At 37.6% G+C, this 19,260-nt stretch overlaps 1 protein-coding gene across 3 annotated transcripts in view; it reads right to left on the bottom strand.

Moving 5' to 3' along the window:
- The window catches only part of ZNF280C (zinc finger protein 280C), a 48,907-nt gene extending 45,476 nt beyond the window's left edge, over positions 1-3,431 (bottom strand). For all 3 annotated transcript variants that reach the window (XM_017664745.3, XM_017664746.3, XM_017664747.3), the window contains exons 1-2: positions 3,280-3,431; positions 1,100-1,144 (exon numbers count right to left, since the gene is read on the bottom strand). In XM_017664745.3, coding sequence (XP_017520234.3) covers positions 1,100-1,130 — 31 coding nt within the window. In that variant the 5' untranslated portion in view covers positions 1,131-1,144; positions 3,280-3,431. The remainder of the gene's footprint in view (positions 1-1,099; positions 1,145-3,279) is intronic.
- Between the last annotated feature and the right edge of the window lie 15,829 nt (positions 3,432-19,260).

Raw genomic sequence — 19,260 nt, 5'->3', positions numbered from 1 at the left:
ACCACTCTCATTGTGTCCCTTGGAGCCTCATTTGTATGCTTCCTCCATCTAAAACATCCTTCCTCCTTATCTTCTACTGTTCACATTATTCAAGAATAGTAGAAAGAGAATGGACTTGACATCAAATTGAATAATTCAAATCTTCACTGTACCAGTTCTAATCATGTCACTGGAGAAATTACTTGTATTTGTTTCCTCACCTCTGATATGGGTACAACATCTACCTAATAGAAATGGTAATATAGATTCAGGAAAATGCCATATAAAATACCTAACTGCAAGCAGATACTCAACAAAATATTAATTTCCTGCCCCTTCCCAACTCTTGGTTCAATTATAAATTCCTCAGTAAACACTTAGACCTTGTTTTTCTTCCACCTCTTACTACATTGACAGTCTATGCCACGCAGTTTAAGATTTACTATATATGATCTCAAACTGCTCACTATTTCTTAATGTGTCTTATTTGTCCATGTCTAACTCCAAAGTAAGCTCTTTGAGAGTGAAGAATATATTTTCTTTTACTTTGTATTTCCTTCTACACATAGTAGTCTACTGGATACACAGTTGGCACTCAACATATGATAATCTACAGACTAAGAAACTAGGCAAAGTCAGGCAATGCCAAATTTTAAAAAAAGAGGGACAACCATGTATACTGATAATAAAATATCATTTATATCTATGTTGATACCACGGTCTTGAGACCATGTCAACACATAAGTCTTCTTTATTCTTTTTAACTGGGACAGCCACTGTCAATATATTCAAGATGGATTGAGCAAAACAATTTTAAAGGCACATAACAGCATATATAGTATGATTATATTTAGAAATCCTTTTTTATGCATAGAAAATATTTGTGATTATGTCAACAAACTGGCAATAATATCTCTGGAGATGAAGAAGAAACACTTATTTCTACTTTATGGGCATTTTTTGTATATTCTTTTTTTAATATGAGCATGTATTACTTTAATAAATTTAAGTGTTTTTTTTTAAATGTTCCCATCTTTGTCTCTCCCACCTCTTCTCATCAAGCAAGGTTATCTGTACAAAAGCCACACATAGTAGTATCACTTGTAGCAGTAATACTTACTTTTTGGTTGAAAAGGGTTGTCGTCGTCCATCAGGTTGCAGTCACCTAAGCATCAACACATGACATCAATCAATTTTGTGAGTCACTTTAAGTAACACCAAATATCAAACAATATATTGTTTTGCTGTTTATCTAAAAATTTAACATAAACATACTCTGGTGATCATCTGGATGACCACCTTGTAACTAGACTCAGTCTCATAATTTCAGTGCTTATGGTCTTTTTTGAGATATAATTGACATATTAGTTTCATGTGTACAACATGATTGATATATGTATATATTGTGTAATGATCACCACAATAAGTCTAGTTAACATCTATCAACACAGTTACAATTTTTTTTCTTGTGATGAGAACTTTAAGATATACTCTCAACAATTTTCAAATATACAATAGAGTATTATTAACTATAGTCACCATTATATATCCCTTCCCCCTTACTCTCCCCTTCTACTAAACGTGCGGACACTGAGTAGTAAAACACTGGGCTGAAGAAATAAGACTGGACTACGAAAGTTAATTGGGGGGAACAAGTTCAACAGGGGAAGCTAAAATTTGGAGCCCTTCAAATCAGAACTTTTTTGAATGGGCTATTCTCTAACTTTTCAACATATATGGAAATAATAACAGTATTACTTACATACTAAAATGTTGAAAAGATAAGAAGTCTTAAAAACATAAAGGAAAGGGAAATGAAAAATACCTCTTTTTTTTTTTTTTTAGGTGAGTCTCCTGGCTTATTCTCCTTGACCACCTCACTTCCATAAAAGTGGGGCATAAAATAGTGAATTGAGCATTGGGTGAGGACTCAGAAGACTTGGGCTCAAGAACTGGCTCTATCACTTCCTACCCACAAGACTTTCCTTGAGGTTGTTTCCTCACCTTCTAAACAGTTCTATCAACACTCCACAGCCTACCACAAAAGGGGTTATCAATGAAATATACATATGAAAGATTCAATTATAGAGGAATTTGTACTGTTAAAACATCAAGAACACACAGCCCTAACTTAATTGTGTACCAAACCAGTGCCTTCATAGGCTCAGTGAAGTTTCTGCTTAAGGAGGCAGTTTGAGTTTTTACAGTAACCCCCAAAAGGAGGGCATTCCACAAATGCTAAGAGGAGACTTGTAGTTTAAACCTCTATTTTTTGGTTCCAATTTTATGTTTAGTGGCACTAACGGATATTTAAATCCAGTCTAAACCTGATAACAATAAAGGCAATTTTTAAGTTCACAGATAAAAAAAAAACTAAGAAAAAAATTGCAAACAAAGAGAATCCCTTTGATGAAGATCTCCCGTGCTTGCAGAGGCTGATTCACTTGACATTTTCTTCCCTGATTTCTTCTTTTAAAAAGCACTAAAACTTGAGATAAGTTAAGAGGAACTCCCTCCGAATCTACAGAAGGATAAAAACCTTAGAATGAGATCATTTTTTCGGTTTCATTAAGTAAAACCTGCAAAGCTCACTATTAAAAAATTGTGTATCTAAGTCCACGTTTCTCCTCAGGGCTCTTCTGCTCTAGACAATAACTGAATGGAGCATGATTTCTATGACGGAGGAACGAAGTCCCTTCGGCAAGAACTAGGCTATGAACATTAAATGACCAGTAGTAACCTGGGTGAGGGGAACCTGGAGAGAAGGGGCCCAGCGGGCCCTGAAGCCAGAAAGTTCGGAACCCTCTCTGGTGCCTTTTACTATGACTGAAGAGATTTGGGGGGTGGGCGGGTCTCACCAAACATCAGCATCAAATGCACAAAAGACCAAAGGGACTTGCCTCAAGAAAGCAAGCCAAAACCGGGCTGGGGTCAGACACACAGGCCCCCGAGGTGAGGAGGCAGGGAGGTGGGCGGCCAGGGCCTGAGTGGGCCGCTCGGACCCAGCCTCCGGCAGCTACCTCAGAGATTTCGAGATCCCTCCCCCGCCGGGGCTGGCCCAAGATGGTGGCCCACCCGCCACCGCGCCACCAAGCCCGCCCCCTTCCCCGCGCCCTAGGCTGTCCTGGCGACCCACGCTGGCATTCAGACCCTCAACTTGCCATTCACACAGTGGAACCGCGGCGGCCGCCCTCAGAGCGACAGGCACGGCTCGTGAGGGAGCCGCTACCGACTCCCTCCCGGCGCAGGCGAGCCGCTGCCGGCTCCCTCCCGGCGCAGGCGAGGGCGGGGGATACTTACCGAGAGCAGGGCAGGTCACCCTGACTGCGACGAAGAGGAGGAGAGAAGGGAGGAGCGCGAAAACCCTCTGCAGCCGCCGCCACAGGGACTGCGACAGCCGCGGCAACTCCCGGCTCTGGAGTGAGCGCCTCAGACGACGGCAGAACTGTATAACTATGCGCGCTGCCTCATGGGTAGACTCTGGGTGCTCTACCGCCCCCCCTACTCCCCCCGCCCGCCGCCCTCACATCCGGGTTCTTTTCTAACAGCCCTGCGAAGGCCGGTGCGGACATGTGCGCAGCCTCACACGTTCTCGAAGGCTACGACACTGTGGCCTTGGGCTGTGAGTAGTGGGTTGTAGGTCATGGGCGCGGGGCTGATGACAATCTACTCGGCCAGCCCACTATCCACCTCGGGTTGCAGTCCCGAAATCGGGGCTGGAAACCATATTTAAACACAAGGAATCAGGAATTCTGGGTCTTCTCTGTGTGTAAAGCCTATAGGCACCAATTAAAAAAAAATACTGTGTATAGGAGATGAAGACATAAACCAAATGAATAAAAAGAATAAAAATAAGGTCATTTAAATAATTGGTTAATTTTGTTTTGTTTCAAATACATGGTTTTGCTTGTATCTCTTTATTATTCCTGTGTTAAAAATGTCTGTTATCAGCATGTTAAGAAAAGAATTCATTTTCAAAAAGAATTTGCTAAGATACCGCTTGGCAAACATTTTAGAAACACTGTGCTTGTTCTCAAGGACAAAGAGAAAGTTTCCTTTCACAAGGTCTATGCCCTCTAAAGAGTTACCCAGAGTTAAAATCTTGCCTTACTAGCTCCTTAACACACGTTAAATTCAGTCAGTCACTGAATCATACCAATTTTTCTGTTTGAGCTTTGAGTTTCTTCTCATTTATACTACCCTTTGCTACTGGTTCTGAAAATAAGCTTTACTAGAAAAGAGAATAATCAAAGAAACAATCTTGGAACATTCCTAAGTTGCAACCCCCCCTCCCCCCCGCCCCGCCACACACACACCCCCACACTTCTGGACAGACTTAAAAGAAAGCCCAGCACCTTCTCATTTGTTGTCAGTAGGAAATTTAAAACTAGCAAATCTACAGCCTGGCATCTTTGCTCTTGGCTCAGGTGGAAAATTAAAAACTGGCAACTCTGCAGCCTGCATGCCACCTCCTTTGGTGCAGGTGGGAAATCTAAAACTTGCAAATGTACAGCTCATGAGAGGAAAGGGTTTCCCCAGTCACACTCCCTAGAGGCTATAAAGGCCCAACACTTTTCCTCTACCTCTCCCTCAAGCCAGCACAGACCTGTTTTGACCACCCTGCTCTCCCCAGGGTTTCCTTGAGTAACAACATTTCTCTTGAATTCTCTTCGTGAATAGTGTCATGAGGTTCCACATCTGAACGAAAATTAGGAGGGTGGAGAGTCAATCTACAAACCGTTCTGTTGAATAATCTGACAGATTCTTGACTATAAGAAAAGTCATAAAACTAGTTAGTCATAGGGTTAGCATATGAATATAGCCCTATTAAGCCAAGACCACTTATCACCAGAGGTAATAATAAAGTAAGGGATATAGAGATGTGTGCTAGAATACTCACTCTCCCCACAAGTGAAGGTTGCTCCTCTCTCGGAATGGTCCTCATCCTGTGAATCAAAGATCACCCTGAGCAGTGACCTGGATGGTATCTCACACATATGCTGCCAGCTGACAGGGCTGTGCAAGCCAGGTAGCCTCTGGAAGACCCTTTGATTTGATCAGAGTTCTTGGTTTCAAGCAACAAATCTCAATTCTGAGTGGTTGAGGTAGGAAATGAATTGAGCAGCTCACAGAATCATTATGAGGGTTAAGAACTAAAGGGCAGAGTGCCTCAAACCATGCTTGCAGATTTAGCCCAGTGAGAAAACTGCTGTCACGGATGCTCCTGTGCCTGTGACTCTGCCCCTTCCTCCTCCAGACACCACTTCCCCAGTAACTCAATTTGGCCACAACTGCGGCTATTGCAAGAGACAGAACTCACTGCTGTCATAGTTTTTGTGTGTTTCTAGTTCTTGACTCAAATTCTTGTACAGGTACTTCTGATTGGCCCAGTGTAAATCATAGAACTAAATCCAGGCAGTCAGGCAGGCTGTTAAATGATTATTTAACACCTTCTATCAGCTTCTAAAGTAGGAACCAGACTCTACTTTCTTCCAAAAACCATACGTTGGTGAATTCCATATGTGCAGAAAGTGAGTTAGATGCTGGGTAGCCAAAACATGTGTGCACCTGTGCACACACAAACATACACACTCAAATGTTTATTACAGCCTTGCTCCAACTCAGGTCCACAAGCCAGCATTATTGACACCGACTGCTAGAAAAACAGAACCTCTAGTCTGGCACCAGATCCTCTGCATCAGATCTGCTTTTTAACAAGCAGTCCAGATAATTTGTATGTACATTAAAATTTAGAAGTGCTGCTTTATGTTATACAATATGTAGTCCCTTTTACTTTCCAAAGATCAGTTACTATTACTTTCCATTTTTCATCTGTAAGGTTGTCAGAGTTAACAAATAAGAATACAAGGCACCCATTACACTTTGAATTTCAAAATAAACAATGAATAATTTTTTAGTATAAGTATGTCCTATATTTTATCTGGCACCTCTACTCATTCATATACCTCTCTTCCCACAATTAACAAAATGAACAAAAAGAAAAATTGACATAACAGCCTACAGGAATGCATGCACACCGGTTTTTTATTTTGGCATGATAGATTATAAACAGCATGACAGCAGAACACATAAACTCTACACAGTTTCAAGCACACTGAGTTCTGTATAAGCATTCCATGCCTGGTGTCTCTATAATGTGAAGAGTGAATGGTTTTCCCTATAACAGTTACATAGAATTAAGTTTTTTTGAAAAAATACACTTATAAATTGCAACTACTTCTAGTTCATGAATTTTGACCATTAGACCTTTTTCCCATAGAATGTGGCTTACATTCCCTTCAACATATGAATGAACTATGTCTTTAAAGAAATAAAGCAAATATGTGGTAAATAAAGAAAATATGAAAGTATGTGCTGACTTCCCTCTGGAGAATGCTTCATTTTCTTCTTAAAGAAAAGCATTGTTGCCAATGTCCAGAGTCTTAGAAAAATTGTTTTCAAACATTCTGCGTGAGAAAGAGGCAGAATATATGATGTATCAGTCAGAATTAGAAGCATCTCAAAAATTAAAGAAAACTGTTAGTCCTCCAAGATATATACTGATTGTTTTGGTATACCAAGTATAAGATGGCTTGATACATTCTAACATTTCAGCCAACACAAATATCACCAAACAACCAAATAGGGCATTTGGGATGGTTGGGAGAGAATGACCTTCTGTTTAAAATTCTCAGAAATAAGGGAGTAGTTTTCTAGATAAAAGTTTCTTGAAAGGTGGACAAGAAGTGAGCCACCTCCAGTGAAGTTTAGCAACAAAATCCTTTCAGTTATCATATTTTCCCCCAAGTCTTATCCTCTTGGCTGGTAATAAAATGTTGAGGGACTGTCAGACGGATTACAGTTCCAAGAAGCAGAATATCCTTAAGGGTTAAGGAATACTAGGAATAAATATATATACTTTTCCCTCCAGAGGTCTTATGTTTGCTGCCACCTTTTATTTAAAAAAATTTTTTGGCTGCCACCTTTTAATTCCTTGCTTGCAAGTCTCATTCTAGAGGTAGACATCTCTAATAGGTGAATTATGCACACTACTTTATGGGTTGGGTCATAAATAGGTCAACTGACTAGGCTTTTGCTAAATACTAAATAGTAGAGAAAACATTCACAAACACACCATCAGTCACTTATATATACTATTTCTATAAAATAGCTGTCTTTAATTTATAATGTGGAATAGTTAGAAGCTAAAGTTCTTTCCCTGCAAATAGTGGACTGATTAAACAAATAATAATACGTCCATAAGATGCAGCCATTAAAAATCATCTTTTCTAGGTCCCCTTGGAGATATAGCTGACTCAAGGATTAAAGCAGGAAATATAAGATAATCCTGGAACATCCTGACATATCAGAAATTAAATAAGAAAGACCACAGGGTCATGCTTAAAAGGACTCAGAAAACATCTTGAAGATCCTTCTGTTGCTCAATGAGGGACAATTTGAGTATCAATGAGAATAATAACTGTAATGGATTGAAACATCAAATCTCTTCCAGTGCAGTAGGTCAGACTGCTACTATAAAAAAATGCTTGGTAACCAACTCATTAGTTCAAAAACTGGGAAATAAAAGAGGATGAAGGAAGTCTTTATCCCATTTTTCATATGCTTATTGTATCTCAGGGTAACCACAGAGTTAATAAGGGGACGTTTATTTTTACAAGAGTATTTCAGCTAATAAATGCAGAACAAATGATAGAATGTTATACCTTTATTATCCTTAATGAAACAGTACAGCTAGGAAAGGATCTTCAGTACCTGCTAACGTCACAAAAAAAACAGACAAGTTGACATTTGCTTCCTGATGGCATGTACTACATACAACATCACATATGAAGTATTCTTGTGAAAAATCAAACTAAAATCTGATTAAGCCTCTAAATCTAAATAATAATTTACATAAAATACAGAGGATATATAACACACTAAATAACACAATCAGGAAACCCAAACTATGGGAAATTCTGTAGGATGGATGGACAACCCATTATTGCTTCAACAAATAAATTGAAAGAGAAAGAGGGAGATGCTGTAGATTAAAAGACAGTTAAGACCTACCAACTGTTCAACTGTAAGTGTGTGGAACTTGTTTGGATCCCAACTTGAACTGTAACAAAAATATTCATGATAAAATTGGGGGAAATCTAAAAACTGACTGAATGATTGATGCAATTAAAAATTAATTATAAAAATTCTAAGTATAATAATTGGTGTTATTGTTATGCTTTTAAGAAGTATCCTTATCTTTTAAATTATGGATAAAATGAATTGATACCTGAGAATAGCTTCAAATTAATCAGGAAGTAAGGATGAAGCAAAATTGGTTGTGAGTTGAATATTTGTTGATCCAGATAGTAGATTCATGGGGGCTAACTGTCCCATTCTATCCACATTAAAAGGGGATGAACTTTTCATAAAATATAATTAGTATATAAAATTGTATTTAGAATAAGGTCTCACTTTTAATTTTGAAATGTATATTATATATGTATATACACAGAGACTAAAAGGGAAAGTAAACATACCAAAAATTCCTTATTGGCTATTTGATTAGTGAGATTAAAGGTGAAGTATAATTTTCTTATTTGTTTCTGTATTGTTCATTTATAGAAAATATATTTTTAATTGAGTTGTGGTTCATATACCATAAAATTAACCATTTTTAAACCATACAATTCAGCGGTTTTCAGTATATTCAAAATATTTTGCAGCTATCACCAATTTAATGCCAAAACATTTCATCACCCTAAAACACAAACCCATGCTCTAAGCAGTCGCTCACTATCCTTTTCTCCCTCAGCCATAAGAAACCTCTGTTCTACTTGATATCTCTATAGATTTGCATATTCTGGATATTTAGTATAAATTGAATCATACAATATAGTCTTTTGTGTCTGGCTTCCTTCTCATAGCATAATGTTTTCAAGGTTCATCCATGTGGTAGCTTGTAGCAATACTCCATTCCTTTTTATGGCTGTATAGTATTCCACTGCATGGGTATACTACCTTTTGTATATCCATTCTTCATTTGATGGACATTTCAGTTGCTTCAACTTTTTGGCTATCATGAATAAAGCTGCCATGAGCACGGATATATGAGTCATTGTGTGAGCATGTTTTTTTTCCTTGGGCATACACCTAGGAGTGGAATTGCTGGGTAATCAAAGTGTATTCCACAGTAACTGTACCATTTTACATTCCCACCATCAATGCATGAGGGTTCCAATTTCTCCACATCCTTGCCAATGTATTTACCTTTTTTAAAAAGTTATACCCCTCCTAATGAGTGTGAAGTGGGATTGCATTGTGGTTGTGATGTGTATTTCCTTAATGACTAATGATGGTTAACATCTTTCTGGGATTAAAGATGGTAGCATGAGAGGAGAGACAGAGGTTTCCTCCTAAAACTGAATACAATTAGAAAATATAGTTTGCGCATCTAATCCTGAAAGAGCAACAGGAAAGAGGACAGCGCCAGACTGCATACATCTGGAGAAAAGAGCAGACCTCACCAAATGGGATAATATACCAAAGCTGTGGCTCCTTGGGACCCGAGCCCTTCCCCCACCCCAGCTCACCAGCAGGAGGAAGAGAAATTGAGCAGGGAGGGAGTGGAAGGCATGGGACTGCTGAATACCTAGCTCCGGACATCTGCCCTGGGAGCACAAACCTACATTTCATGGTGCTTTCATCATACTCTTCTGATTATGGGGTTGGAAAGCTGGGACAGGTGGAGTTCCTGAGGAAACTGGGATTCCAGCCTCTTGTAGAAAGCAGTGATCCATATCCGGATGCATTGAGAGAAAAGCTTATATCTGTGTGTTTGGCCCACTGGTTCAGGCAGTGGAGACAGGCACAGCAGCTGGGAAGCAGGGAACAGCTCTTTCCTCCCACCAGGCACCAATACCACTCCACTGTGACCCCTGACATTGCTTCAGGGACTGGGCAGCTCCAGAGTAGAGTTTCTGGACACTAGGGGGCACCATATACAAATATGAAATGCCAAAGAAACCTGGTCCAGAGTAAAATTATTAATACAACTCCCGAGAAAGATTTAAATGATATGGACCTCGTGACTCTTCCTGAAAGGGAGTTCAGAATAAAAATCATCAACATGCTAATGGAGGTAGGGAAAGACATCCAAGAACTCAGGAATGAATTCAGGTCGGAGATCCAATCATAGAGGAGCATGGTGGAGGATATTGAAAGCAGGTTGGATATGGTGGAGGAGATGATAAATGAAATAGAAACTAGAGAAGAGGAATACAAAGAAGCTGAGGCACAGAGAGAAAAAAGGATCTCTAAGAATGAAAGAATATTGAGAGAACTGTGTGACCAATTCAAATGGAAAAATATTCACATTATAGGGATACCAGAAGAAGAAGAGAGAGAAAGGGATAGGAAGTGTCTTTGAGGAAGTAGTTGCTGAAAACTTCCCTAATCTGGGGAAGGAGATAGTCTCTCAGGCCATGGAGATCCACAGATCTCCCAACACAAGGGACCCAAGGAAGACAACACCAAGACATATACTAATTAAAATGGAAAAGATCAAGGATAAGGACAGACTGGTAAAAGCAGCCAGAGACAGAAATAAGATCACATACATAGGAAAGCCCATCAGGCTAACATCAGACTTCTCAGCAGAAACCTTACAGGCCAGAGGGGAGTGGCATGATATATTTAATGCCATGAAGCAGAAGGGCCTGGAACCAAGATTACTTTATCCAGCAAGATTATCATTTAAATTTGAAGGAAGGATTAAACAATTTTCAGACAAGCAAAAGCTGAGAGAATTTACCTCCCATAAACCATCTCTACGGTCTATTTTGGAGGCACTGCTTATAGATGGAAGTGTTGCTAAGGTTGAATAGCTGTCACCAGAGGCAATAAATCCACAGTAAAGATAGTAGAACAGCTAATCACTAAGCAAATGTAAAATTAAGTTAATTATCCCCAAAGTCAATCAAGGCATAGACAATGAATACAGAATATGATACCTAATGTATAAAGAATGGAGGAGGAAGAAAAAGAAGGAGAAACAGAAAAGAAGCTTTAGATTGTGTTTGTAACAGCATACTAAGTGAGTTTAGTTAGACTCTTAGATACTAAGGAGATTAACCTTGAACCTTTGGTAACCATGAAACTAAAGCCTGTAATGGTATTAAGTACATATCTTTCAATAATCACCCTAAATGTAAATGGACTGAATGCACCAATCAAAAGACATAGAGTCACTGAAGGGACAAAAAAACAAGACCCATCTATATGCTGCTTACAAGAGACTCACCTCAAACCCAAAGACATACACAGACTAAAAGTCAAGGGATGGAAAAAGATATTTCATGCAAACAACAAGGAGAAAAACGCAGGTGTTGCAGTACTAACATCAGACAAAATAGACTTCAAAACAAAGAAAGTCACAAGAGACAAAGAAGGACATGACATAATGATAAAGGGGTCAGTCCAACAAGAGGATATAACCATTATAAGTATATATGCAGCCAACACAGGAGCACCAGCATATATGAAACAAATACTAACAGAACTAAAGGAGGAAATAGAATGCAATGCATTCATTTTAGGATACTTCAACACACCATTCACTCCAAAGGACAGATCCACCAGTCAGAAAATAAGTAAGGACACAGAGGCACTGAACAACACACTAGAACAGATGGACCTAATAGACACCTACACAACTCTACATCCAAAAGGAACAGGATACACATTCTTCTCAAGTACACATGAAACATTCTCCAGAATAGACCACATACTAGGACAAAAAAAAGAGCCTCAGTAAATTAAAAAAGATTGAAATCCTACCAACCAACTTTTCAGACCACAAAGGTATAAAACTAGAAATAAATTGTACAAAGAAAGCAAAAAGGCTCACAAACACACGGAGGCTTAACAACACGCTCGTAAATAGTCAATGGATCAACAACCAAATTAAAATGGAGATCCAGCAATATACGGAAATAAATGACAACAACAACACAAAGCCCCAACTTCTGTGGGATGCAGCGAAAGCAGTCTTAAGAGGAAAGTATATAGCAATCCAGGCATATTTAAAGAAGGAAGAACAATCCCAAATGAATAGTCTAATGTCACAATTATTGAAATTGGAAAAAGAAGAACAAATGAGGCATAAAGTCAGCAGAAGAAGGGACATAATAAAGATCAGAGAAGAAATAAATAAAATTGAAAATAATAAAACAATAGAAAAAATCAATGAAACCAAGAACTAGTTCTTTGAGAAAATAAACAAAATAGATAAGCCTCTAGCCAGACTTATTAAGAGGAAAAGAGAGTCAACACAAATCAACAGTATCAGAAATGAGAAAGGAAAAATCATGACGGACCCCACAGAAATACAAAGAATCATTAGAGACTACGATGAAAACCTATATGCCAACAAGCTGGAAAACCTAGCAGAAATGGACAACTTCCTAGAAAAATACAACCTTAAAAGTCTGACCAACGAAGAAACACAAAATCTAAACAAACCAATTACCAGAAAAGAAATTGAAGCGGTAATAAAAAAACTACCCAAGAACAAAACTCCTGGGCCAGATGGATTTACCTTGGAATTTTATCAGACATACAGAGAAGATATAATACCCATTCTCCTTAAAGTTTTCCAAAAAGTAGAAGAGGAGGGAATACTCCCAAACTCATTCTACGAGACCAACATCACCCTAACACCAAAACCACGCAAAGACCCAACCGAAAAAGAAAATTACAGACTAATATCCCTGATGAACGTAGATGCAAAAATACTCAACAAAATATTAGCAAACCGAATTCAAAAATACATCAAAAGGATCATACACCATGACCAAGTGGGGTTCATCCCAGGGATGCAAGGATGGTACAACATTCGAAAATCCATCAACATCATCCACCACATAAACAGAAAGAAAGCCAAAAACCACATGATCATCTCCATAGATGCTGAAAAAGCATTTGACAAAATTCAACATCCATTCATGATAAAAACTCTCAACAAAATGGGTATAGAGGGCAAGTACTTCAACATAATAAAGGCCATATATGACAAACCCACAACCAACATCATACTGAACAGCGAGAAGCTGAAAGCTTTTCCTCTGAGATCGGGAACAAGACAGGGATGCCCACTCTCCCCACTGTTATTTAACATAGTACTGGAGGTCCTAGCCACGGCAATTACACAAAACAAAGAAATACAAGGAATCCAAATTGGTAAAGAATGAGTCAAACTGTCACTATTTGCAGATGACATGATATTGTACATAAAAAACCTTAAAGACTCCACTTAAAAACTACTAGAACTGATATTGGAATACAGCAACGGAATAACACACAGAAATCTGTGGCTCTCCTATACACTAACAATGAACTAATAGAAAGAGAAATCAGGAAAACAATTCCATTCACAATTGCATCAAAAAGAATAAAATACTTAGGAATAAACCTAAACAAGTAAGTTAAAGACCTATACCCTGAAAACTGTAAGACACTCTTAAGAGAAATTAAAGAGGACACTAGCAAATGGAAACTCATCCCATGCTCTTGGCTAGGAAGAATTAATATCGTCAAAATGGCCATCCTGCCCAAAGCAATAGACAGATTCAATGTAATCCTTATCGAATTACCAGCAACATTCTTCAATGAACTGTAACAAATAGTTGAAAACTTCATATGGAAACACCAAAGAGCCCAAATAGCCAAACCAATCCTGAGAAGGAAGAATAAAGTGGGGGGGGGGATCTCGCTCCCCAACTTCAAGCTCTACTACAAAGCCACAGTAATCAAGACAGTTTGGTACTGGCACAAGAACAGAGCCACAGACCACCAGTGGAACAGAATAGAGACTCCAGACATTAACCCAAACATATATGGTCAATTAATATATGATAAAGGAGCCATGGACATATAATGAGGAAATGACAGTCTCTTTAACAGATGGTGCTGGCAAAACTGAACGGCTACATGTAAGAGAATGGAAATGGACAACTGTCTAACCCCATACACAAAAGTAAATTCGGAATGTATCAAAGACCTGAATGTAAGTCATGAAACCATAAAACTCCTAGAAAAAAATCATAGGCAAAAATCTCTTGGACATAAACATGAGTGACTTCTTCATGAACATATCTCCTTGGGCAAAGGAAACAAAAGCAAAAATGAACAAGTGAGACTATATCAAGCTGAAAAGCTTCTGTACAGCAAAGAACACCATCAATAGAACAAAAAGGTACCCTACAGTATGGGAGAATATATTCATAAATGACAGATCCAATAAAGGGTTGGCATCCAAAATATATAAAGAGCTCACATGCCTCAACAAACAAAAAGCAAATAATCCAATTAAAAAATGGGCAGAGGAGCTGAATAGACAGTTCTGTCAAGAAGAAATTCAGATGGCCAACAGACGCATGAAAAGATGCTCCACATCGCTTGTCATCAGAGAAATGCGAATTAAAACCACAATGAAATATCACCTCACACCAGTAAGGATTGCCACCATCCAAAAGACAAACAACAACAAATGTTGCTGAGGTTGTGGAGAAAGGGGAACCCTCCTACATTGCTGGTGGGAATGTAAATTAGTTCAACCATTGTGGAAAGCAGTATGGAGGTTCCTCAAAAAGCTCAAAATAGAAATACCATTTGACCCAGAATTCCACTTCTAGGAATTTACCCTAAGAATCCAGCAGCCCAATTTGAGAAAGACCGGTGCACCCCTATGCTTATCGCAGCACTATTTACAATAGCCAAGAAATGGAAGCAACCTATGTGTCCATCAGTAGATGAACAATTAAAGAAATGTGGTACATACACACAATGGAATATTATTCAGCGATAAGAAGAAAACAAATCCTACCATTTGCAACATCATGGATGGAGCTAGAGGGTATTATGCTCAGTGAAATAAGCCAGGCGGAGAAAGACAAATACCAAATGATTTCACTCATATGTGGAGTATAAGAACAAAGAAAAAACTGAAGGAACAAAACAGCAGCAGACTCACAGAACCCAAGAATGGACTAATAGTTACCAAAGGGAAAGGGACTAAGGGGATGGGTGGGAAGGGAGGGATAAGGGTGGGGAAAAAGAAAGGAGGCATTACGATTAGCATGTATAATGTGTGCGGGGGTTATGGGGAGGGCTGTGCAACACAGTGAAGACAAATAGTGATTCTACAGCATCTTACTACGCTGATGGACAGTGACCTAATGGAGTTTGTGGGGGGTACTTGGTGAAGGGGGAATCTAGTAAACATAATGTTCTTCATGTAATTGTAGATTAATATATAACAAAATGAATAATAAAAAAAAACTACACTTTAAGTATCATCCCCCCACCCTAGTCAAACAGGAATCTGCTTGCTGTCTCTCTATGGATTTGTCTATTCTGTGTATTTCTTGTGAATGACGTCATACAATATGTGACCTTTTGTATCTGGCTTCTTTTCCCTAGCAAATGTGACCAGGGTTCCTCCTTGTGATAGCATTTAGCAGTATTTCATTCCCTCTTATGGCTGTATACTACTTTGTTGTATGGGTTTATCTCATTTGTTTGTGTATTCATCAGTTGATGGACATCTACATTGTTTCTACCTTTTCTGTATTAAGAATAATGCTGCTATGAACATTCATGGACAAGTTATTGTGTGAAGATATGTTTTCAGTTCATTAGGGATATACCTAGATGTGGAAAGAAACTGTTTGTCTAATCCAGGATCACAAATATTTACACCTAGCAGGAATTTTAGATTTTAAGTCCTACATTTAGGTTTTGATCTGTTTTGAGTTAATTGGCTTTATGGTATAAGGACAAGATCCTTTTTTTGCACTTGGATATCTATTTCTCCTAGAATCATTGCTTGAACAGATTATTTTTTTCTCCTTGAAAGATTTTGGCATGCTCATTGAAAATCAGTTGACCACAGATGTGTGAATATTCTCATTCTATTCCACTCCTCCATGTTTCTATCCTTATGGCAGGAACACACTGCTCTGATTACTTCAGCTTTGTAGAAAGTTTTGAAATACTGTATTCTCCTACATTGTTCTTTTTCAAGATGATTTTTGCTCTTCAGGGTACTTTTCAATTCCATATGAATTTTAGGATTAGTTCAACCATTTCTGAAAAAATGACAAATTTTCATAGGCCTTTCATTCAATTTTTAAGTCAGTGTACAGAGTTTACCATCTTAACAGTATTATGTTCTTCAGTCTCTGAAACTAGAACAGCTTTCCCCTTTTTTCTGTATCTTCTTAACTTGATTTCAAGAATATTTTTAGTTTTCAGTGTATAAGTCTTATGATACCTTTGTCAATATTTTTCCTAAATTTTTAAAATCAGTTTTTATTCTATTTTAAATGTAATTATTTTCTTAATTTTGCTTTCAATTGTTGTATACAAGTATGTAGGAATACAATTTAAAAAATCAGCTTTATTGACATATTTTCATATGACATATTTTCATATTGATCATATTTTCATGACATGATCATGAAATTCACCCTTTAAAACTGCACAATTCAATAATTTTTAGTATATTCATAGATATGTGCACAATCACCACAGCCAATTATAACATATTTTTGTCACTTCAGTAAGAAATCCCATAGCCTTTAGCAATCCTATCCTGCATAACTTTTAACTATAATAAACAGCTAGTCTACATGTTCTCTTCACATTTGCCTATTCTGGACATTTCATATAGATGGAATCATATAAGTTGTCTTTGTGTATTGCTTCTTTCACTCAGCATAATTTTTCGCTGTTTGTCTATATGGTAGCATATGCAAGTTTTTCCTTCCCCCTTTTTGGGCTACATGACATTCCATTGTATGGATGGATCTCATTTTGTTTACCTCCTCATCAGCTGATGGGCATTTGGGTTCTTCTACTTTTTGGCTATTATTATTATTAATGTTGCTATGAACATTCATAGAAAAGTTATTGTGTAAACATGTATTTTCAGTTCTTCTGGGTATATTTCTAGAAGTGTGTTCTTTGGTCATATGGTAACTATTTTTAACTTTGTGAAGAACTGCCAAACTGTTTTCTACAGGGACTGCTCCATTTTATATTCCCACCTACAATATATGATGGTTCCAATTACTCCACATGTTAGCCAACACTTATTTTTAATTTAAAAAATTGTAGCTATCCAATGGATGTGGGGTGATATCTCATTGTGATTTTGATATGCATTTCCCTAATGACTAATGATTTAAGCATCTTTTCATGTGCTTATTGACTTTACACATTTTATTTGAAGAAATGTCTGCTCAAATCCTTTGTCTAGTTTTTAACTGGGATGTTTATCTTTTTGTTGTGAGAGAATTTTTACTTATTCTTGATTCTACCTTCTTATGAGATACCTGATTTACAAATATTTTCTCCCATTCTGTAAATTGTCTCATCATTTTCTTGATAGTGTCCTTTGAGGCACAAACGTTGCTAATTTTAATGAAGTCCAATTCACTGACTTTTCATGCTTTTACTTTTGGTATCATAATTAAGAGGCCATTGCCTAATCTAAGGTCACAAAAATTTAACCTATGTTTCTTTCTAAATTTTTGTAGTTTTAGGTTACATTTCAGTATTTGATTCATTTGAGTTAATTTTTGTATATGTGTGAGGTAGGGGCCAAATACATTCTTTTGTATATGCATGTCTAGTTGTCACAGAACTGTTCACTGAAAACACTATTTTTTTTCCATTGGATCAGTGCATCACCCTTGCTGAAAATCAGTTGACCATAGAAATATGGTGTACCTCTGGATTTTCATTTTATTCCACTGCTATATATTTTCTTTATTTACAGCAGAAACAACACTGTTTTGATTACTGCAGCTTTATAGTGAGTTGTGTAATTGGATAGTGTAAATCCTCCACCAGTGTTCTTTTACAAAATAGTTTTGGCTATTCAAGGTCTTTTGAAATTCCATATGAATTTTGTGATAAGCACGTCTATTTCTGTAAAAAAGGTATTTTGATAGTTCTTGCATCAAACAGCAGATAGATTTGTGGAGAACTGCCATCTTAACAATATTACTTCTCTAATCTATCAAACCGGGTTGGCTTTCCACTTATCTAGGTATTTGTAAATGTCTTTCAAGAATAGTTTGTATTTTCTAGTATACAAGCCTTGCATTTCCCTGGTTGAACATGCTCCTAGGTATTATTATCCTTCTTAATGATATGTTTTTGGGTGATAATAGATTTTTTAAAACAGCTTTATTGAGATAAAATTCACATTCAGTGGATTTGCTCATTAAAAGAATACAAAGCAATGATTTTTGGCATACAACATTTTTTAAAATTGTGACAAAATACATAGAAAAATTTGTCATTTTAATCAATTTTTTAAGTTTACAATTCAGTGGCATTAAATGCATTCACATTGCTTTGTAACCATTACCATTATCCATTTCATAACTTTTTCATCACCCCAAACAGAAAGAAAGACTGTAACCATTAAGCAATAACTTCCCATTCCCCTTGTCTCCTAGTGCCTGGTAATCTCTAGTCTACTTTCTTTTTCTGTACATTTGTGTATAGTAGTACCTCATATGAGTTGAATCATATAATGTGTCCTTTGTGTCTAGCTTACTTCACTTAGAATAATTTTTTCATGTTTAATCCATGTTGTAGCAAATGTCAGAATTTCATTTACCTTATCCATTTACCTGTCGATGAATATGGGTTACTTCCACCTTTTGGCTTTTGTGAATAATGCTGCTATGAACATGGGAGTACAAATACCTTTTTAAATCCCTGCTGTCAAGCCTTTTGGGTGTATATCCAGAAGTGGAATTGATGATCATATGGTCTTGTTATGGACTAAATGTCTGTTTCTCTCCCCGCAAATTTCATACGTTGAAACCCTAAACTCCCAATATGATGGTATTAGGAGATGGGGCCTTTGGGAGGTAATTAGGTTTAGATGAGGTCATGAGGGGGTACCCTCCATGAAGAGATTAGTGTCCTCTTAAGAAGAGACAGGAAAGAGACCTCTATCTCTCTCCCCACTGTGTGAAGATGTTGCAAGAAGGCAGCTGTCTGTGAGCCAGGAAGAGGACTCTCACGAAGAACAGAATTGGCTGGCACCTTGACCTTGGACTTTCTAGCCTCCAGACCTGGGAGAAATAAATATCTGTTGTGTAAACCACCCAAGCAGACTGAGACGATAATTATATGTTTAACTTTTAAGGAACTGTCAAACTGCTTTCCTTTAGTGTTTGCACCATTTTACTTTCCCAC

The sequence above is a fragment of the Manis javanica genome, chromosome X (genome assembly GCF_040802235.1).
Source record: "Manis javanica isolate MJ-LG chromosome X, MJ_LKY, whole genome shotgun sequence".
NCBI classification, from domain to species: Eukaryota; Metazoa; Chordata; class Mammalia; order Pholidota; family Manidae; genus Manis; species Manis javanica.
The sequence above is the reverse complement of the archived record's forward strand: the minus strand, read 5'-3'. Positions and strand labels throughout refer to the sequence as shown.